This window comes from Coregonus clupeaformis, chromosome 1 (assembly GCF_020615455.1).
Source record: "Coregonus clupeaformis isolate EN_2021a chromosome 1, ASM2061545v1, whole genome shotgun sequence".
Taxonomy (NCBI): Eukaryota; Metazoa; Chordata; class Actinopteri; order Salmoniformes; family Salmonidae; genus Coregonus; species Coregonus clupeaformis.
The window spans coordinates 8,653,962-8,677,501 of record NC_059192.1 but is presented as its reverse complement, the minus strand read 5'-3'; the positions used below and the strand labels follow the sequence as shown (position 1 = coordinate 8,677,501).

The 23,540-nt window shown below is 44.5% G+C and overlaps 1 protein-coding gene across 7 annotated transcripts in view; it reads left to right on the top strand.

The window, feature by feature from the left end:
* Positions 1 to 21,874: 21,874 nt before the first annotated feature.
* Positions 21,875 to 23,540, top strand: part of LOC121581636 (protein shisa-6-like) — a 114,787-nt gene continuing 113,121 nt past the window's right edge. For all 7 annotated transcript variants that reach the window (XM_041897459.1, XM_045225967.1, XM_041897292.1 and 4 more), the window contains exons 1-2: positions 21,875 to 21,912; positions 22,441 to 23,441. In XM_041897459.1, the coding sequence (XP_041753393.1) occupies positions 22,909 to 23,441 (533 nt within the window). In that variant the 5' untranslated portion in view covers positions 21,875 to 21,912; positions 22,441 to 22,908. The remainder of the gene's footprint in view (positions 21,913 to 22,440; positions 23,442 to 23,540) is intronic.

The following is a 23,540-nucleotide window of genomic DNA, read 5'->3' as shown; positions in this document are numbered from 1 at the left end:
TACTACTACTACTACTACCACTACTACTACTACTACTACCACTACCACTACCACTACCACTACTACTACTACCACTACTACCACTACCACTACCACTACTAATAGTACTACTACCACTACTACTACTACCACTACCACTACTACTACTACCACTACTACTACTACCACTTCTACCACTACCACTACTACTACTACCACTACTACCACTACCACTACCACTACTACTACTACTACTACCACTACTACTACTACCACTACCACTACCACTACTACTACTACCACTACTATTACTACCACTTCTACCACTACTACTACTACTACTACTACTACTACTACTACTACTACTACCACTACTACTACTACTACCACTACCACTACCACTACTACTACTACCACTACTACCACTACCACTACCACTACTACTACTACCACTACCACTCCCACTACCACTACTACTACTACCACTACCACCACTACCCCTACCACTACCACTACCACTACCACTACCACTACTACTACTACTACTACTAAATAGTTGAAAATACAGAGGTGTACAGAGAGAGACAGATGTTGCTTTTTATGCATAATGTGGTTCATGTATATGACTTAAATTTGTTAGTTTAATAATGTGATGTAGCTAGGTACAGATGTAGGATCTCATTTCAGCCAGTTTGCAGGAAAACAATCCTGCAGCAACAGGAAATGTGAATTATTATGTGGATTATAATTAATGCACATTTATGTAGGGATTGAAGCCTTTTTAAACCACAAATACACTACAAGTTTTACATTTCCTGCATACGTCTGTAGAGTCCATCATGTCGGGTCAGTGAAACTCACACTTAAACACTGTGTTTAGAACAAGGTGCTAACCTCATGGGACCTGCTAAATGGTGTAGACTCATAGAGAGGGAGAAGGATAAAGTGAGAGAGACAGAGTGAGTGAGAAAGGGAGAGAGAGAAAAGAGGAGAGAGAGACACATATTAGAGACACATATTTCCCTCAGATTACACAGACACAAAGAATTAGAAAACAAACCCAATTTTGATAAACTCCCTTATCTACTGGGTGAAATACCACAGTGTGCAATCACAGCAGCAATATTTGTGACCTATTGCCACAAGAAAAGGGCAACCAGTGAAGAACAAACACCATTGTAAATACAACCCATATTTATGTTTATTTATTTTCATTTTTGTACTTTAACTATATACACATTGTTACAACACTGTATATGTACATAATATGACATTTGAAGTGTCTTTATTCTCTGGGAACTTCTGAGTGTAAGGTTTACTGTTAATTCTTGTTGTTTATTTGACTTTTGTTTACTATCTACTTCACTTGCTTTGTCAATGTTAACATACGTTTCCCATGCCAACAAAGCCCTTAAATTGAATTGAATTGAATTGAATCGAGAGACAGAGAGAGGCAGAGAGACAGAGAGGCAGATACAGAGAGACAGAGAGATAGAGAGACAGGGAGACAGAGAGACAGAAAGACAGAGAGACAGAGAGATAGAGAGACAGAGAGACAGAGAGACAGAGAGACAGAGAGATAGAGAGGCAGAAAGATAGAGAGACAGAGACAGAGAGACAGAGAGACATAGAGACATAGAGACAGAGAGATAGAGAAACAGAGACAGAGAGACATAGAGATAGACAGAGAGACATAGAGATAGACAGAGAGACAGAGAGGCAGAGAGACAGAGATAGAGAGACAGAGAGACAGAGAGACAAAGAGAGAGAGATAGACAGAGAGATAGAGAGACAGAGAGACAGAGAGACAGAGAGTGACAAAGCCAGTCAGCATCCTTTCACTTTTGACAAATGAATAATTTAACATTCAGCCTTATGCATGGGAGGTGTGTGTTTGTCGGCAGGGGGTGCTAAAAAGAGAAGTTTAATAAGCTAATGTTCCCCCACGCCTAAAGGAAAGACCCTGCTTGGTGTAAAAAATGGGCGATATGTGCCAATATTGGAAGCTGTGACCCAATTTTACTTATTCATACCCCAGCTAGGGTACACACTACACACACACACACACACACACACACACACACACACACACACACACACACACACGGACACACAGACACACACAGACACACACAGACACACACTGACACACATTCTGTACTGAAGTGAGTTATTGTTAATGGTGCAATCCCCACAAATCATGTCTTTGTCTCCCTGAGGACGACTTTTCCAGCTGCCACTGTTTTATCCCTCTCTGATGCACACTGTGTGTGTTTTATGCATATGTTCTGACAGAAACATCTAAGAAAAATCATGTGGGGGTTGAAACACTGTAAAGATGCTTCTAAAACCACACAATGCATAAGTAATTACACATCAAGTTTTTAACTGTATTTTAAGTGTCACTTTACTTGAGTGGTGGGAGGACACTTAACACTTCACTGTGGTTAGATATCTCTGGAGCGGAGACGTACTGGGGGAGACAATATCTCCAAGTATTTATCAGGTGCACAGAGGGTGTGAATGAAATGTAAGTGGTTAAAGCTGTAGCCAGTTAGCCAGAGAACACCTGGGAATGGACGGACAGCGTGCATGCTTTAACCCTCTGAGTGGTCACAGACACACACACACACACACACTCATACACACACGTGCACGCACACACACACACACACAAACTTACAGTGAAAAGTGGCACGTACTCTAAATGCAATCCATTGTGCATTTTTTTACCACTATCATATTATCACATTCTATTGTTGAGTTTAATTGTATTTTTGCCAATGTCATTAATCTGGCAATACAAAACCACAATGGAATAGTGGTAATAGAGAATGTGCCATGTCTGCATAGTCATACCACTGTGTGTGTTTTAATAAGCGGGCCAACCCCACACTCTCCAACCCCACAGCCCCAACAGTTCCTTTCTCTGCCAAGCGCCCAGAGGGCACAATTGAAGCGTTATATGAATCTCTTGACAAAGCACTTTCTCTAGCAGTAGCACACACAGTCAAACCCAAGGAGACAGCTCCTCTTAAGAGCCCTCAGTCGTACCAGCCCCTTACCATAGTTTGTCAGGAGAACAACGGCATGTATAAAGGATCGCTCCCAGAAGAGAGAGTTCATGGAACAATAGGAATGGGAGAGGTGTTCTCTGGATCTCAGATGATGCTGCGCTTCGTTGCTTTGTCAGCACTGTAACAGCAAAGTCTTGTAGAAGGGAAAACACCTCTTCTCTGGGTCTCAGGTGGGGGGAAAACAGGGAAAACACCTCTTCTCTGGATCTCAGGTGGGGGGAAAACAGGGAAAACACCTCTTCTCTGGATCTCAGGTGGGGGGAAAACAGGGAAAACACCTCTTTTCTGGATCTTGGATGGGGGAAAACAGGGAAAACACCTCTTCTCTGGATCTCAGGTGGGGATAAAACAGGGAAAACACCTCTTCTCTGGATCTTGGATGGGGGAAAACAGGGAAAACATCTATTTTATGGATCTCAGGTGGGGGGAAAAACAGGGAAAACACCTCTTCTTTGGATCTCAGATGGGGAAAACAGGGAAAACACCTCTTCTTTGGATCTCAGATGGGGAAAACAGGGAAAACATCTCTTCTCTGGATCTCAGATGGGGAACACAGGGAAAACACCTCTTCTTTGGATCTCAGATGGGGAAAACAGGGAAAACATCTCTTCTCTGGATCTCAGATGGGGAAAACAGGGAAAACATCTCTTCTCTGGATCTCATATGGGGGGAAAACAGGGAAAACACCTCAGAGCAGCAGAAGAAGCCTCACTCACAGATATGTCTGCATTTCTACCACACTATCCCTGATGCAGTGAAAAAATAAAAATAAATCTAAGCTTTATGCAACATTTTTTTGAGTGCGGACACATTATACCTTTAGTTTGTCTGTAAAACAAGTTTTGGGGCAAATTTAAAAGCAGTTTGCATGTGGATTGGGTTGGATTGTACTCTGAAAGTGAGAGCGTTGAGAGGATGATTTTGAGAATAGAATAGGTGATCTCTGAACGTTCTGGTCAGGAAAGAGGATGACAAATGACTAAAATGGTACCAAAACCCACGCTATCAATCAATGTCTGCTACCACCCACATGGAAAGGTGCTGTTACATCTAAGCCAAGCCAGCTGAAACTGGGTCCCTCAATCATGTTTATGGCAGGAACTGGGGACACAACTGAAAGAGCTGCATTTCACTGTAATCTTCACAAAACAGATTGACACAGAAGCACACAGCACTGAAGCCAATTCCACTTTGATAAAACCTCTTATCGTTACATATGGTTATGCTTTTCATTCTCACCAGTCTCCAATTGGCTCACTCGACAAACCTCTCCATTTCCCAGGAAATCTTCCCCCAGATCACTGAATGTGTTCTGTGTCAGTCAACTCACCTTGTAAAATTAAGGATAATAAATAAGAAATTATAAAACAAAGCCCACTCATGGAACGTGTGCTTTCAGAGGTTTGTTTAGCAGATGGCCTATTCTATTTATTTACTGTATGTATAAGGTAGTGTTTCCTTACAAAGAGTAGAGTAAAATATGCATCTGAGACTGGGTATATGTCTCCGAGCACATCCATCCATTCCTGTAACGTCCAGAAGGGGGAAGTTTACATTTTCCATCACAACAAGTGTGGTTGTCATCGTAAAAAGTGGTTACTAAGCAACTGCTTCCTGGCTTCTCGATCAGTCGACTGTTGCAGGCATGTGAGGCTCTCTCTCTGACAAACACACACACACACACACACACACACACACACACACACACACACACACACACACACACACACACACACACACACACACACCATACTGTCTTATGAGGATTTTCTCAACGTGTCACTAATAGGTTAAACTCACAGAATCTTAATCTAATATGATTGAGAGCACCCGATAGATGTATTACAAAAACTACTTTTCCCATCGCTTGAATCACATTTACAATTTAAACCACTTCCATGACATGTGCTGCAGGCACTTGGGGCCAAAGACACATGTGGAGTTATAGTAAAGTGGGTAGGCCTATCTGTCCATTATCTGGGGGCCTGTAGTGGGCATTCTGGGAAATAAATGCTGACAATATACAGAGCCTCCGGAAAGTATTCAGACCCCTTGACTTCTTCCACATTTTGTTAGGTTACAGCCTTATTCTAAAATTGATTAAATTGTTTTTTTCCCTCATCAACCTACACACAATACCCCACACTTTTGCTAATTTATATGTTTAAAAAAAAGGAAATATCACATTTAGAATAAGTATTCAGAGTGCTTTGTTAAAGCACCTTTGGCAGCGATTACAGCCTCAAGTCTTCTTGGGTATGACGCTACAAGCTTGGCACTCCTGTATTTGAAGAGTTTCTCCCATTCCTCTCTGCAGATCCTCTCAAGCACTGTCAGGTTGGATGGGTGTCGCTGCACAGCTATTTTCAGGTCTCTTCAGAGATGTTCGATCAGGTTCAAGTCCGGGCTCTGGCTGGGCCACTCAAGGACATTCAGAGACTTGTCCCGAAGCCACTCCTGCGTTGTCTTAGCTGTGTGCTTAAGGTGGTTGTCCTGTAGGTGAACCTTCGCCCCAGTCTGAGGTCCTGAGTGCTCTGGAGCAGGTTTTCATTAAGGATCTCTCTGTACTTTGCTCCATTCATCTTTGCCTCGATCCTGACTAGTCTCCCAGTCCCTGCCGCTGACAAACATCCCCACAGCATGCTGCCACTACCATGCTTTGCTGTAGGGATTGTGCCAGGTTTCCTCTAGATGTGATGCTTGGCATTCAGGCCAAAGAGTTCAATCTTGGTTTCATCAGACCAGAGAATCTTGTTTCTCCTGGTCTGAGTCCTTTAGGTGCCTATTGGCAAACTCCAAGCAGGCTGTCATGTGCCTTTAACTGAGGAGTGGCTTCCGTCTGGCCACTCTACCATAACATAAAGGCGTGATTGGTGGAGTGCTGCAGAGATGGTTGTCCTTCTGGAAGGTTCTCCCATCTCCACAGAGGAAATCTAGAGCTCTGTCAGAGTGACCATCGGGTTCTTGGTCACCTCCCTGACCAAGGCCCTTCTCCCCCGATTGCTCAGTTTGGCCGGGCGGCCAGCTCTTGGAAGAGTTTTGGTGGTTCCAAACTTCTTCCATTTAAGAATGATGGAGGCCACTGTGTTCTTGGGGACCTTTGATGCTGCTGATTTTTTGGTACACTTCCCCAGATCTCTGCCTCGACACAATCCTGTCTCAGAGCTCTACGGACAATTCCTTCGACCTCATGGGTTGGTTTTTGGTCTGACATTCACTGTCAACTGTGGGACCTTGTATAGACAGGTGTGTGCGTTTCCAAATCGTGTCCAATCAATTGTATTTACCACAGGTGGACTCCAAGTTGTCGAAACATCTCAAGGATGATCAATGGAAACAGGATGCACCTGAGCTCAATTTCGAGTCTAATAGCAAAGGGTCTGAATACTTATGTAAATAAGTTATTTCTGTTTTTAATTTTTAATACATTTTTACCGCCTTGATTCAGTCAGTCTTATGTAGCAAAATTTGAAATTGTGTTTTTTACATTGGATAAAAGTAGAGACTGAGAGCTACAACATGGTATATCATACACTGCATTTAAGAGAACAATGGGAAAGTAATTCTGCTTTGAAAGTTGATAAACTTGTAATCTCACTTTTGAGCAAATGGCCTTTGAATGTTTTGGTACCAACTGAAGAGCTCTTCTTTGCTGAAGAGCTCTTCTTTGTCTACAGCCATTCAGCATCGTTCACACCCTCTTAAGCTTTAGCCCCACCCATCTCGTTTCGCTCTCAGAGCCTTCAGAGCGCACACTTGACGCTCTGGCCGATGAGTAGGGTTGATCCGAGCGTTCTGACCTCACAACGGCAGTCAAGCATCCGAGCTAACTGGCTAACATTGGCTAGCTTGCTAGCTACTTCCTGGCACAAAATTGGGATAATGGTTAATTGTTTACCTCTGGATAACATGAAAGCAACCTAACCAGCACCCCACTGACCATTTTACTTGCCCTAGCAGAGCTGGTTAGGCTGTTTTCATGTTATGCAGAGCATTGGTGAATGTAACTGTGCTGCTGGCAACAATTTAATTAAGTTTTTTTGCCGACGTTTACTGACACCGGCCATATTCAACGGGTATTGTGCATTCGTAAATTTCTCAGTTATTTTGGGCTCTGGCATACTGAATTTACGAACGCACCCGAAATGGTTACTTGCATAGTGGAGTCTTTTGTTAAGACATGTAGCTACAGTGGATAAAGATAAATCATGTCAGAACTTTTTCCACTGTTAATGTGACCTATAATGTGAACAATTCAATTGAAAATTAATCTGAAATCTTCTAGGGGGAAAAATGAAAAATAAAAACCTTACAATAACCTGGTTGCATAAGTGTCTTATAACTGGGGGTGTGGCTGTGTTCAGAATTAACCAATCACATTCAAACTCATGTTAAATAGAAGTATTTACACACCTGCCATCATTTAAAGTTCAGCTGTTCTAGTAGGATTTTCCTGACATTTTCTTAGTTGCATCTCAGAGCAAAAGCCATGGTCCACAGAGAGCTTCCAAAGCATCAGAGGGATCTCATTGTTGAAAGATATCAGTCAGGAGAAGGGTACAAAATAATTTCCAAAGCATTACATATACCATGGAACACAGTGAAGACAGTCATCATCAAGTGGAAAAAATATGGCACAGAGACATTACCAAGAACTGGATGTCCCTCCAAAATGTATGAAAAGATGAGAACTGGTCAGGGAGGCTTCCAAAAGGCCTACAGCAACATTAAAGGAACTGCAGGAATTTCTGGCAAGTACTGGCTGTGTGCTACATGTGACAACAATCTCCCGTATTTTTCATATGAATGGGCTATGGGGTAGGGTGGCAAGACGGAAGCCTTTTCTTACAAAGAAAAACATCCAAGCCCGGCTGAAGTTTGCAAAAACAAACATCAAGTTCCCCAAAAGCACTTGGGAAAATGTGTTATGGTCTGATAACTTTTTGGCCATAATTCCAAAAGGTATGTTTGGCGCAAAAACAATGAACAGTTCCAAATACCAGGCAATTTTGGCACAAAACCTTCAGGCGTCTGTTAGAAAGCTGAAGATGAAGAGGAAGTTCACCTTTCAGCACGACAACGACCCAAAGCACACATCCAAATCCACAAAAGCATGGCTTCACCAGAAGAAGATTAACGTTTTGGAATGGCCCAGCCAGAGCCCAGACCTGAATCCAATTGAACATCTCTTGGGTGATCTGAAGAGGGCTGTGCACAGGAGATGTCCTCGCAATCTGACAGATTTGGAGCGCTTTTGCAAAGAAGAGTGGGCAAATATTGCCACGTCAAGATGTGCCATGCTAATAGACTCCTACCCAAAAAGACTGAGTGCTGTAATAAAATCAAAAGGTGCTTCAATAAAGTATTAGTTTAAGGGTGTGTACACTTATGCAACCAGGTAATTGTGAGTTTTTTATTTTATATTTTTCCCCCTTAAAGATTTCAGTTTGTTTTTCAATTGAATTGTTCACATTATAGGTCACATTAAAGGTGGAAAAAGTTCTGACATGATTTATCTTTGTCTCATTCTTTTACATCACAAAAACCTGCCATTTTAACAGGGGTGTGTATACTTTTTATATCCACTGTAGCTATACTTTGTCACGTTCGTCTAAGGAGGGAGAGGACCAAGGCGCAGCGTTGAAGGCAAACATATTCTTTATTTAGCGATAGTGAATACTAACAAAACAATAAACGATAACGTGATGTCCACGGTCTAACACAAAACCACACTGGAACAAAAACCCACAAACACAAAGGGAAAGACACAGTTTAAATATGGCTCCCAATCAGAGACAACCAGCACCAGCTGACACTCGTTGCCTCTGATTGGGAGTCACTCAGGCCAACATAGAAATACAAACATAGAACTACACACCCTGGCTCAACATAACAGTGTCCCCAGAGCCAGGGCGTGACAGTACCCCCTAAAGGCGCGGACTCCGACCGCGCCAACTAAATACCACAGGGAGGGACCGGGTGGGCACTCCGCCTTGGCGGCGGATCCGGCCCGGACATGACCCCCACTCCTTCTCTACACCCCCAAAGTACCCCTGGTCCGGTCTGGCCCTGCTGACCGGAGCTGGACTGCACACTGGTGGAGCGGATAGCTTCAGCTCCGTAGTGGAGCAGTTGACCGGGACCTTACCAGGCACCGGTGACCCAGGCACGGGTTGTGCTGGACTGACGACGCGCACCCCTGGCTTGGTGCGTGGAGGAGGAACGGGCCTTACCAGGCTGATGATGCGCACCCCTGGCTTGGTGCGTGGAGGAGGAACGGGCCTTACCAGGCTGACGACGCACACCGTAGGCTTGGTGCGTGGAGCAGGGACAGGCCGGACTGGGCTGACGAAGCACACCACTGGCTTGGTGCGTGGAGGAGGAACGGTCCTTACCAGGCTGACGACGCACACCGTAGGCTTGGTGCGTGGAGCAGGGACAGGCCGGACTGGGCTGACGAAGCACACCACTGGCTTGGTGCGTGGAGGAGGAACGGGCCTTACCAGGCTGACGACGCACACCGTAGGCTTGGTGCGTGGAGCAGGGACAGGCCGGACTGGGCTGACGAAGCACACCACTGACTTGGTGCGGGGAGCAGGAACGGACCGGACCGTACTGGGGACACACACCACTGGCCCTACACCGGGATCTGGAACGGGCCGGACCGGACTGGTAACACACCCCAGTACCTCTCGCCGTGCCTCTCCACCTTCCATCCCCTCTTCGACCAGTGGCCCCCGTAACCTGGCGGCCTCCTCTGCCAACCCGCTGGACCGCTCTATCGCGGCCTCCTGCTGCCCCGACGTCGTGAGCCCCCCCCTAAAAAAATTCTGGGGGTCTCTCCTCCCCGTGGGCCAGGCCTCTATCGTTCTCGCCCAACTCTCGCTCTTCTGCCCCCAAGTCCATCCACTCTGCTCTTTACAAGGCTGGAACCAGTCGAGGTTGCCACGGAGATCTGCAAGCGATTCCCCTGGCGATGGCTCCTGGACACGCTGCTTGGTCCAGTTTTGGTGGGTTTTTCTGTCACGTTCGTCTAAGGAGGGAGAGGACCAAGGCGCAGCGTTGAAGGCAAACATATTCTTTATTTAGCGATAGTGAATACTAACAAAACAATAAACGATAACGTGATGTCCACGGTCTAACACAAAACCACACTGGAACAAAAACCCACAAACACAAAGGGAAAGACACAGTTTAAATATGGCTCCCAATCAGAGACAACCAGCACCAGCTGACACTCGTTGCCTCTGATTGGGAGTCACTCAGGCCAACATAGAAATACAAACATAGAACTACACACCCTGGCTCAACATAACAGTGTCCCCAGAGCCAGGGCGTGACATACTTAAATCCGAACTTGTTCTCTAGCAAATTAGTAAGATTGTCTCAACCAATGTTCAATAATGGCCTTTTCCCCTTTATTCAGATTACAACCTCTCACTTTCAGTTATTTTAAAAGGAAATCATCTCCCAAATATCACTACTTCTAAAACAAGCCATAGAAAGTTGGTTGCAATTTCAATTTAATCCTCCGGAAACGACAGAACAAATAATGCAACAACTATTGTGGTTAAACTCAAATATACTAATTGATAAAAAACCATTATTTTTAAACAAGGTATAATCTTCGTGAATAATATCATAGGAGTTATGTCGCACATGCAGCTAACAAAAACATATGGAAATGTCTGCTCTACCCAAAATTACAACCAAATAATTGCATCATTACCGCATAAATGGAAGAGGAAAGTGGAAGGGGGGAAAAAGTTAGGAACTTGTCTGTCGGCCCTGCATTAAAGAACATAATTGGTTAAAGAAAATTGTAATAAATAAAAAAGTATACCAGTTTCATTTAAGGACCAAAGGATTGACAGCTGTCCCATATAGATTGCGCCTCTCTATACACCAAGTCACTTGGTTCTGTCATATCCTCACATGGTCTCTCCTATCAATGCTACGCAGACGACACACAATTCATCTTCTCCATTCCCCCTTCTGATAACCAGGTGGCGAATCGCATCTCTGCATGTCTGGCAGACATATCAGTGTGGATGACGGATCACCACCTCAAGCTGAACCTCGGCAAGACAGAGCTGCTCTTCCTCCCGCCATCACGGTTGACAACTCTGTTGTGTCCTCCTCCCAGAGTGCGAAGAGCCTTGGCGTGACCCTGGACGACACCCTGTCGTTCTCCGCTAACATCAAACCGGTGACCCGATCCTGTAGGTTCATGCTCTACAACATTCGCAGAGTACGACCCTACCTTACACAGGAAGCGGCACAGATCCTAATCCAGGCACTTGTCATCTCCCGTTTGGATTACTGCAACTCGCTGTTGGCTGGGCTCCCTGCCTGTGCCATTAAACCCCTACAACTCATCCAGAATGCTGCAGCCCATCTGGTGTTCAACCTTCCCAAGTTCTCTCACGTCACCCCGCTCCTCCGCACACTCCACTGGCTTCCAGTTGAAGCCCGCATCTGCTACAAGACCATGGTGCTTGCCTACGGAGCTGTGAGGGGAACGGCACCTCCGTACCTTCAGGCTCTGATCAGTCCCTACACCCAAACGAGGGCATTGCGTTCATCCACCTCTGGCCTGCTGGCCCCCCTACCTCTGCGGAAGCACAGTTACCGCTCAGCCCAGTCAAAACTGTTCGCTGCTCTGGCACCCCAATGGTGGAACAAGCTCCCTCACGACGCCAGGACAGCGGAGTCACTCACCACCTTCCGGAGACACTTGAAACCCCACCTCTTTAAGGAATACCTGGGATAGGATAAAAGTAATCATTCTACCCTCCCCCTACCCCACCTCCCACAAAAAATAATAATATATATATATATATATATATATATATTGTAAAGTGGTTGTCCCACTGGCTACCATAAGGTGAATGCACCAATTTGTATGTCGCTCTGGATAAGAGCGTCTGCTAAATGACGAAAATGTAAATGTAAATGTAAATTACAATCTATCTGGAATATTAAAGCTGATCTACCCCCTAAAAAATAAAAAAATAAAATAATAATGAAAAAAAAGACATGTAGCTAGCCAGGTAAACAATGAACCTAGCTAGGTAAACAACGTGTCAAATTTTACACGTAACGTTATCTAGCGAGCCAGCCAGCTAACCTTAGCTAGCTAAACAATGAACCATAATCCCAACTCATGACTTTACTACCCTGCATGAATCTGCAGTTAGCTAACAAACCAGGTTCAAAGTTAGCAAGCAAATGGCTCTGAGATACGAATAATAAGAGCATACACGTAACGTTAGCTATCGAGCCAGCCAGCTAACGTTAGCTAGCTAGCTAAACAATGAACCATAATCCCAACTCATGATGTTACTACCCTGCATGAATCTGCAGGTAGCTAACCATCGAGGTTCAATGTTAGCAAGCAAATGGCTCTGAGATACAAAAAATACGAGGATACACGTAACGTTAGCTAGCGAGCCAGCCAGTTAACGTTAGCTAGCCTGCTAACAGTACACTTTAACTTGAAATGAAACCACTTTCTTTCAAAATTAGAAACGTGTAATATCTGAAAATGTAGCTAGCTAGGCTATCTTAACCGTATACATCATGCATGATGGACGCGTCTCCCTGTCACAGATGCCGTGGTTGCCCTTAGTTTGAAGATGTAATCCTGAGACAGGTGTTTTATCCATCTCGTTAGCTATCATACTCTAATTCCGCTGATTTCAAAACTTGATCCTCCAGAAAGTGGAGAGCAACACTTATGCAGCTCCACTACACAATAAAAAAAAATGTAAACCGGCGTTAGACAGGATTACCTACACATACTGACCAGCTCAAATAGACAGAAGTGTGCTATATGGCAGGCCAATCCGAATTCCTCTCTCGGCTTGTCCAGCCCACTCAATATCTAGTGGGAAGGTTGCTGTCTTTTTCTGTGGCTTAACCAACTAGGCTCATCATTTAACAATTGTATTCGTATTTACAGATGGCATGCCTGTTAGTTATTTAGGCACATGAAAGTTCACATTCCAGAAGGCATTTCTGTCAAAAAACGCATTTTGATAAATAAAAAAAATTGACATTCAAATGGCTCTGCTGTGAAATAGTGACCCGCGACATACGCCTAGTTTCCTGAAACAAGTCACATTTTCAAAAATGTCTAAAAACCTGTTTTCACTTTGTCATTATGGGGTATTGTGTATAGATTGCTGAGGATTTTTTGTTTACTTAATCCATTTTAGAATAAGGCTATAACGTAACAAAATGTGGAAAAAGTCAAGGGGTCTGAATACTTTCCGAAGGCACTGTATAGGCCTATGCTTGGTTGTAAAACTATAGTGTTTAGTGTGAAAAATGGTCCAGGTGTGAAAAAACGGTATTGCTTAACCATTTAGGTACATGAATCAGACTAGGCTTACCTGACATAGACAGTATCTTATTTCAGTCAATACCTCCCCTTTAAGCATTGTAAGACATTGAACAATTTGCATAGAATTTACATTAAATCCAAAAATTATCAATAAATAATCATTGTGGTGATTAGCCTAGGCCTACTGATATAAATCAAAATTCAATCATCCCATAAAAGCCAATGTTTTTTTAATTGGATGCAAGTATCACTTCGTTTTGACATCAGCGAGAACAAAAATGTGTACCGTGTAATTGGCCTCACACATCCATGTTGTCTGGGTTAGGGGAATAATTTAGAGCAGAGGTGTAAGTTTGTCGTCGGTATCACCGATATCCAGAAGCCTGTGAGTGAGTGAAATGCCATTTACCGAACTTGGCGGTGTTGTGATGTCAGCAGGGGAGTGATTGAGAACATCCTGACTGGCTACATCGCAGCTTGATATGGCAACTGCTTTGCATCCGATTGCAAGGCGCTACAAAGGGTAGTGCGTATGTCATAAAACATCACTGGGGCCGTGCTCCCTGCCATACAGGACCTCTCTATACCAGGCGGTGTCAGAGGAAGGCCCTAAACATTTTCAAAGACTCCAGCCACCCAAGTCATAGACTGTTCTCTCTTCTACCGCACGGCAAGTGGTACTGATGCACCAAGTCTGGAACCAACAGGACCCTGAACAGCTTCTACCCCCAAGCCATAAGACTGCTAAATAGTTAGTTAAATAGTTAACCAAATAGCTACCCGGACTATCTGCATTGACCCTTTTTGTACTAACTTTTTGACTCATCACATAGTCACTTTATTCCGGCCTCCCGCAAAGCAGGCTACACTCCCAATGAGAGGCCCGGAGCGGATACAAACAACGAATAGTTTCGCTGTCCTGGAGCCTGATCTTCCTGCACCTTCATCGCTGGGGGTGCCTGTGTCTGCATTCGCTGTTCGTACTCCTTCCCCTATGATTTTGAAGTCGACGTCGGCAACCTTCCGTCCCTGCTCTGGATCGAGGGTGTGGGCGGATTTCCTCATCGTTCTCACCAGCTGTGAATTTGGGCAGCTCCATGGTAAGAAATGTCACTGTTCCTGGTGCAAAAAAAACTGTCCTATCCCGGAGCTCGAGTAAATTACATTACTAAGCTGCTCCCGAATGTTCTATGCCAGGACATGGAAATCGATTCAAACTTAGTCCATGTGGGTTTTAATGACATTATGAAGGGCAGCTCTGAACAGTTGAAACTAGATTTTAAAGAGCTGATTGTTTCTCTGCTAGACACTAATAAAAGACCTATCATATCTGGCCCTGTGCCCTCTCTGAATCGTGGCATTGAATGCTTTAGCAGGATTTCTCTTCACAGCTGGCTACGTGATTATTGCAACTCAATGGCTGTAACTTTTCCTGACAATTTCGAAACCTTTTGGAAACAGAACTTGTTTATAAGGAGGATGGGACCCACCCGAATAATTTGGGTTCCTGGATCCTTTCACAACATTATAAGGCTGCGTTGAGACAATGACTTATCAATGACCGAAGCCCAGCTCAGTTAATCCCTACCATTGTGTCGCTGAGTTGTAATAATGCTTCAGCAAATGTACATTATCCCAGGGGTGTTGGTAGACACATTGTAAGTAATCTAATTTATGTCCCTCTATCTGCCCTGAATGCCTCTGCTGATCCTACAGCTATTGTATGCAGTAATCATGTGCCTATGAACCAGAGTTATACTGTTAGCACTGAGGTGGTGTGCCCTAGTAGGAAGTCCACTGTGTGCAGCTCACCCTGCACTAAAATAAATAACATGAGCTTGTCTATTTCTGCTAAGGTTCCCGGTAAAGCAAGGAAAACAATCAAGCATCCATGAAAAGTGCTAAAAATAGCCCAAATTAAGAAACAAGGTTCAATAACTTGCTAGTAACAGATGACATTCATATTCTGACAATCTCTGAAATGCACTTAGATAATACCTTTGATAATACAGTGGTAGCAATACAGTGGTAGCAATACAGTGGTAGCAATACACTGGTAGCAATACATGGCTAATCTGCCTTTGGAATCGATACTATTGGCCAACTTACAATCGCTTGACAATAAAGTGGACAAACTACAAGCACGTACATCCTACCAACGGGACATTAAAAACTGTAATATCTTATGTTTCACCGAGTAGCGGCTGAACGAAGACATGAATAACATACAGCTGGCGGGTTATACACTGTATCGGCAGGATAGAACAGCAGCCTCTGGTAAGACAAGGGGTGGCGGTCTATGTATATTTGTAATCAACAGCTGGTGCACCATATTTTACATTTTAGTCATTTAGCAGACGGCATTATCCAGAGCGACTTACAGTTAGTGAGTGCATACATTTTTCATACTGGACCCCCGTTGGGAATCGAACCCACAACCCTGGTGTTGCAAGCGCCATGCTCTACCAACTGAGCTACAGGAGGCTTATCTAAGGAAATCTTGAGGCTTTGCTCGCCTGAGGTAGAGTATCTCATGATAAGCTGTAGACCACACTATCTACCAAGAGAGTTTTCATCTATATTCTTCGGAGCTGTCTATTTACCACCACAAACCGATACTGGCACTAAGACCGAACTCAATGAACTGAATATGCCATAAGCAACAGGAAAACGCTCATCCAGAGGCGGCGCTCTTAGTGGCCGGGGACTTTAATGCAGGGAAACTTAAATCCGTTTTACCTCATTTTTACCAGAATGTTAAATGTGCAACCAGAGGGAAAAAACTCTAGACCACCTTTACTCCACACACAAAGACGCGTTCAAAGCTCTCCCTCGCCCTCCATTTGGCAAATCTGACCATAATTCTATCCTCCTGATTCCTGCTTACAAGCAAAAACTAAAGCAGGAAGAACCAGTGACTCGGTCAATAACAAACTGGTCAGATGAAGCAGATGCTAAGCTACAGGACTGTTTTGCTAGCACAGACTGGAATATGTTCTTCCAATGGCATTGAGGAGTACACCACATCAGTCACTGGCTTCATCAATAAGTGCATCGATGACGTCGTCCCCACAGTGACTGTACGTACAGTGGGGAGAACAAGTATTTAATACACTGCAATTTTTGCAGGTTTTCCTACTTACAAAGCATGTAGTGGTCTGTAATTTTTATGTAATGTTCTCCACTCATTACCTGTATTAACTGCACCTGTTTGAACTCGTTAACTGTATAAAAGACACCTGTCCACACACTCAATCAAACAGACTCCAACCTCTCCACAATGGCCAAGACCAGAGAGCTGTGTAAGGACATCAGGGATAAAATTGTAGACCTGCACAAGGCTAGGATGGGCTACAGGACAATAGGCAAGCAGCTTGGTGAGAAGGCAACAACTGTTGGCGCAATTATTAGAGAATTGAAGAAGTTCAAGATGACGGTCAATCAACCTCGGTCTGGGGCTCCATGCAAGATCTCACCTCGTGGGGCATCAATGATCATGAGGAAGGGGAGGGATCAGCCCAGAACTACACGGCAGGACCTGGTCAATGACCTGAAGAGAGCTGGGACCACAGTCTCAAAGAAAACCATTAGTAACACACTACGTCGTCATGGATTAAAATCCTGCAGCGCACGCAAGGACCCCCTGCTCAAGCCAGCGCATGTCCAGGCCCATCTGAAGTTTGCCAATGACCATCTGGATGATCCAGAGGAGGAATGGGAGAAGGTCATGTGGTCTGATGAGACAGAAATAGAGCTTTTTGGTCTAAACTCCACTCGCCGTGTTTGGAGGAAGAAGAAGGATGAGTACAACCCCAAGAACACCATCCCAACCGTGAAGCATGGCGGTGGAAACATCATTCTTTGGGGATGCTTTTCTGCAAAGGGGACAGGACGACTGCACCGTATTGAGGGGAGGATGGATGGGGCCATGTATCGCAAGATCTTGGCCAACAACCTCCTTCCCTCAGTAAGAGCATTAAAGATGGGTCGTGGCTGGGTCTTCCAGCATGACAATGACCCGAAACACACAGCCAGGGCAACTAAGGAGTGGCTCCGTAAGAAGCATCTCAAGGTCCTGGAGTGGCCTAGCCAGTCTCCAGACCTGAACCCAATAGAACATCTTTGGAGGGAGCTGAAAGTCCGTATTGCCCAGCGACAGCCCCGAAACCTGAAGGATCTGGAGAAGGTCTGTATGGAGGAGTGGGCCAAAATCCCTGCTGCAGTGTGTGCAAACCTGGTCAAGACCTACAGGAAACGTACATGATCTCTGTAATTGCAAACAAAGGTTTCTGTACCAAATATTAAAGTTATGCTTTTCTGATGTATCAAATACTTATGTCATGCAATAAAATGCAAATTAATTACTTAAAAATCATACAATGTGATTTTCTGGATTTTTGTTTTAGATTCCGTCTCTCACAGTTGAAGTGTACCTATGATAAAAAATTACAGACCTCTACATGCTTTGTAAGTAGGAAAACCTGCAAAATCGGCAGTGTATCAAATACTTGTTCTCCCCACTGTACATACCCCAACCAGAAGCCATGGATTACAGGCAACATCTGCACTGAGCTACAAGGAGCGGGACTCTAACCCGGAAGCTTGTAAGAAATCCCGCTATGCCCTCCAACGAACCATCAAACAGGCAAAGCGTCAATACAGGACTAAGATCGAATCGTACTACACCGGCTCCGACGCTCATCGGATGTGACAGGGCTTGTAAACTATTACAGACTACAAAGGGAAGCACAGCCACAAGCTGCCCAGTGACACGAGCCTACCAGATGAGCTAAATTACTTTTATGCTCGCTTCGAGGCAAGTAACACTGAAACATGCATGAGAGCATCAGCTGTTCCGGAAGACCGTGTGATCACGCTCTCCGTAGCCGATGTGAGTAAGACCTTTAAACAGGTCAACATTCAGATTACCAGGAAGTGTACTCTGAGCATGCGCTGACCAACTGGCAAGTGTCTTCACTGACATTTTCAACCTCTCCCTGTCTGAGTCTGTAATACCAACATGCAGACCACCATAGTCCCTGTGCCCAAGAACACTAAGGTAACCTGCCTAAATGACTACCGACCCGTAGCACTCACGTCTGTAGCCATGAAGGGCTTTGAAAGGCTGGTCATGGCTCACATCAACACCATTATCCCAGAAACCCTAGATCCACTCCAATTTGCATACCGCCCCAACAGATCCACAGATGATGCAATCTCTATTGCGCTTCACACTGCCCTTTCACACCTGGACAAAAGGAACACCTATGTGAGAATGCTATTCATTGACTACAGCTCAGCGTTCAACACCATAGTGCCCTCAAAGCTCATCACTAAACTAAGGAACCTAGGACTAAACTCCTCCCTCTGCAACGGGATCCTGGACTTCCAGATTCCCCACCCCCAGGTGGAAAGGGTAGGTAACAACACATCCGCCACGCTGATCCTCAACACGGGGGCCCCTCAGGGGTGTGTGCTCAGTCCCTTCCTATACTCCCTGTTCACTCATGACTGCATGGCCAGGTACGACTCCAACACCATCATTAAGTTTGCTGATGATACAACAGTGGTAGGCCTGATCACCGACAATGACGAGACAGCATATAGGGAGGAGTTCAGAGACCTGGCCGTGTGGAGCCAGGACAACAACCTCTCCCTCAATGTGATCAAGACAAAGGAGATGATTGTGGACTACATGAAAAAGAAGAGGACAGAGCATGCCCAGATTCTCATCGACGGGGCTGTAGTGGAGCAGGTTGAGAGCTTCAAGTTCCTTGGTGTCCACATCACCAACAAACTAACATGGTCCAAGCACACCAAGACAGTCGTAAAGAGGGCACGACAAAACCTATTCCCCCTAAGGAGACTGAAAAGATTTGGCATGGGTCCTCAGATCCTCAAAAGGTTCTACAGCTGCATCATCGAGAGCATCCTGACTGGTTGCATCACTGCCTGGTATGGCAACTGCTTGGCATCCGACCCCAAGGCACTACAGAGGGTAGTGCGTACGACCCAGTACATCACTGGGGCCATGCTTCCTGCCATCCAGGACCTCTATACCAGGCGGTGTCAGAGGAAGGCCCTAGAAATTGCCAAAGACTCCAGCCACCCTAGTCATAGACTGTTCTCTCTGCTACCGCACGGCAAGCGGTACCGGAGCGCCAAGTCTAGGTCCAAAAGGCTTCATAACAGCTTCTACCCCCAAGCCATAAGAATCCTGAACATTTAATCAAATGGCTACCCAGACTATTTGCATTGCCCCCCCCATATAAAGAAAGACATAAAGAATGATAGTAAAAAGCTTTGGAGCACCTTAAATTACATTTTGAGCAAAAAGGCAAACTCTGCTCCATCATTCATTGAATCAGATGGCTCATTCATCACAAAACCCACTGATATTACCAATTACTTTAATGTTTTTTTTCATTGACAAGATTAGCAATCTTAGGCCAGCAACAAACGCTGACACTACACATCCTAGTATAACTGATCAAATTATGAAAGACAAGCATTGTAGTTTTGAATTCCGTAAAGGGAGTGTGGAAGAGGTGAAAAAAATATTGTTGTCTATCAACAATGACAAGCCACCGGGGTCTGACAACATGGATGGAAAATTACTGAGGATGATAGCGGACGATATTGCCACTCCTATTTGCCATATCTTCAAACTAAGCCTACTAGAATGTGTGTGCCCTCAGGCCTGGAGAGAAGCAAAAGTATTTCCGCTACCCAATAATAGTAAAGCCCCCTTTACTGGCTCAAATAGCCGACCAATCAGCCAGTTACCAACCCTTAGTAAACTTTTGAAAAAATGTGTGTTTGACCAGATACAATGCTATTTTAATGTGAACACATTGACAACAGACTTTCAGAACTCTTATAGGGAAGGACATTCAACAAGCATGGCACTTACACAAAAGACTGATGATTGGCTGAGAGAAATTGATGATAAAAAGATTGTGAGGGCTGTTTTGTTAGACTTCAGTGCAGCTTTTGACATTATCGATCATAGTCTGTTGCTGGAAAAACGTATGTGTTATGGCTTTACACCCCCTGCTATATTGTGGATAAAGAGTTACCTGTCTAACAGAACACAGAGGGTGTTCTTTAATGGAAGCTTCTCCAACATAATCCAGGTAGAATAAGGCATTCCCCAGGGCAGCTATCTAGGCCCCTTACTTTTTGAGTAAAGCCAGTGTGTCTATGTATGCGGATGACTCAATACTATACACGTCAGCTACTACAGCGAGTGAAATCACTGCAACACTTAACAAAGAGTTGCAGTCAGTTTCAGAATGGGTGGCAAGGAATACGTTTGCCCTAAATATTTTAAAAATGAAAAGTGTTGTATTTGCGACAAATCATTCACTTAACCCTAAACCTCAACTAAATATTCTAATACATAATGTGGAAATTGAGCAAGTTGAGGTGACTAAACTGCTTGCAGTGACCCTGGATTGTAAACTGTCATGGTCAAAACATGTTGATACAACAGTAGTTACTGTTCAGTCCCGTGGGGCCAGCCGTGCTGCCCAGTCCCGTGGTCAGGTGCTACAAAGAGGGACCTCTGAGAATTACAATTGGCTCAGAACTGGGCAGCACGGCTGGCCCTTAAATGTGCACGGAGAGCTAACATTAATAATACGCATGTAAATCTCTCATGGCTCAAAGTGGAGGAGGGATTGACTTCATCACTACTTGTTTTTGTAAGAAGTGTTGACATGCTGAATGCACCGTGGTGTCTGTTTAAACTACTAGCACACAGCTCGGACACCCATGCATACCCCACAAGACATGCCACCAAAGGTCTCTTCACAATCCCCAAGTCAAGAACAGACGATGGGAGGCGTACAGTACTATATAGAGCCATGCCTAAAAACAGATAAAAATACACCTTATGGAACAGCGGGGACTGTGAAAAGACACACACACGCACAGACACACGCTTACACATACACATGATAAGACACACACTCTACACACACGTACACATTCATTTTTTGTATTGTAGATATGTGGTAGTAGAGTAGTGGCCTGAGGGAACACACTTAATGTGTTGTGAAAAGTGTTACTAAATGTAATATTTTAAATTGTATATAACGTCCTTAATGTTGCTGGACCCCAGGTAGCAGCTGATGGGGATCCTTAATAAATACAAATATGTACATATCTACCTCAATTACCTCGTACCCCGTGTATATAGTCAATGATCGTTACTCGTTGTGTATATATTATTACTTTTATTATTACGTGTTATTACTTTTCTATTATTGATCTATTTCCTTTCTTTCTGCATTCTGTTGTTTACGAAGCATGTGACGAATAACATTTGGATTTGATTGATTTGATTTGACATAAGAAAGAGCGAGGGAGATGAAGGATGGAGGGAGGAGAGAACAAGTAGACACGGGGGACGGGAGGGAGGGAGGGGTCTCTTGCTGAGCTCTCATATTCTATTCACTCTCCTCGCGTCAGACAGAGACCAAGTCAACGGGAATCTTGACATAGGTAGGTTTCATCACCATACTTTCTCTATCTTTGAACTATTACTTGTGCCTCGCATTAAAATGCAGATGACTAAATTAAATTGCGTTCTGTTGTGCTTTTTCCGTAAGATAAAATGAATAACTTTTAAGTAGCCTAATATATTGAAATTGGCTATTATTCGGCGATATTTTACAGAGTGAAAACAAATATTTGGCTGCAATTAAAACCGTTTTGAATGTATTGGTTCTACTCTATTTGAATATTCTAAAGCATTTTATGCATTTGGAAAGTTTCAGTTGCAATGGAATGTCTGTGCATTGAAAGGGATTTAAACAAGCACGTCTTAACTGCATGCAGCCGTTATGAAAAGCCCAGAATCCCTGAATGTCAAACAGTTCACGAAAAGGATGTGACAGAAATACCGCCGTTCGGAATAAATGACTGTGGTTTCCATCGCGTGGATGAATAGTTGGCTTTGATTAGACTTAACGCACCCCCCTTGACGTGCGGATAATGGCTTATGAAGCGTTTTGTTTGTTTCCTCTATAGCGCAACTTTCACCACACCAAGAAGATGTGAACACAAGCCCTGCCTTGTAAAGACGACTCGACTCAAGGCGTCCCACATAACTCAGTTCCTTGGACAGCGACCTGATTTCAGCACCTCCAACCCGGCGGAAAGCACACAGTCCCTTCCAATAGTCTGTCCTACCAGAGCGTAACCAAGGCATGCAGTTCAGTGAATGACGATTCTCTCTATCAGAGCGCAATGGGTTTCAGAAGCGCTGGTATTAGTGATATACTTAACTAATGGCGTCTTCGATACTGATGATACTCATTCTTCTAGCCAGTATGGTAACAGTATCGATACCGAGGGGACCAACGCGAGTGGCAGATGAAAGGGTTGCAACAGCCTTGTCGGACTGAGAGCCCTATCGCATTCACTTCAAGTAGGCCTACCAAGTCAGAGAAGATCACAAGCGTTGCATCGGAAGTGAATTGACAAGTTAGACACACCATGGGGATACGGCACCTTTTTCTGCTCCTCATATACCTGGATCCCCTGAGCGTTCTCTGCGCCGGGACGGGAGGCAAGAAGATGAAACCGGTGACCAAGCGGACTCCCAAGGCGAAAGACGCCAACATCACCGCGGCGGTCCCCACCGCTGCGCCGCTGAAGAACGCGACCAAGGACTACGATACCTGCACCGGTTACTACGACGTGAGCGGACAATTTGACAAAGAGTTTGCGTGTAACAACACGGTTCACCGCTACTGCTGCGGGTCCTGCTTCCTGCGGTTCTGCTGCCAGGAAAAAGAAAAAAGAGTAGACCAGTCAAGCTGTAAAAACTACAACAAGCCGGACTGGGTGAAAACGCCCCCCCCTTCGCCAGCCTCGACGGGACAGCCTTTTGACCCCAGTATGGACCAGACGAACACTGCGGTGTACATCACTTGTGGGATCATAGCTTTTATTTTAGTGGTGGGAGTTTCGGCTAAAGTTGCCTATGACAAAGCCACAGAGCCCCCTCAGGAAATGAATATCCATAGGTAAGTCAAAATGAATGAATTAATAAATTAATGAATAAATTAATGAATTAATGAACTAACGAATATCCATGTCTGCTTGGGTGCAAAGCCCCCTTTTAA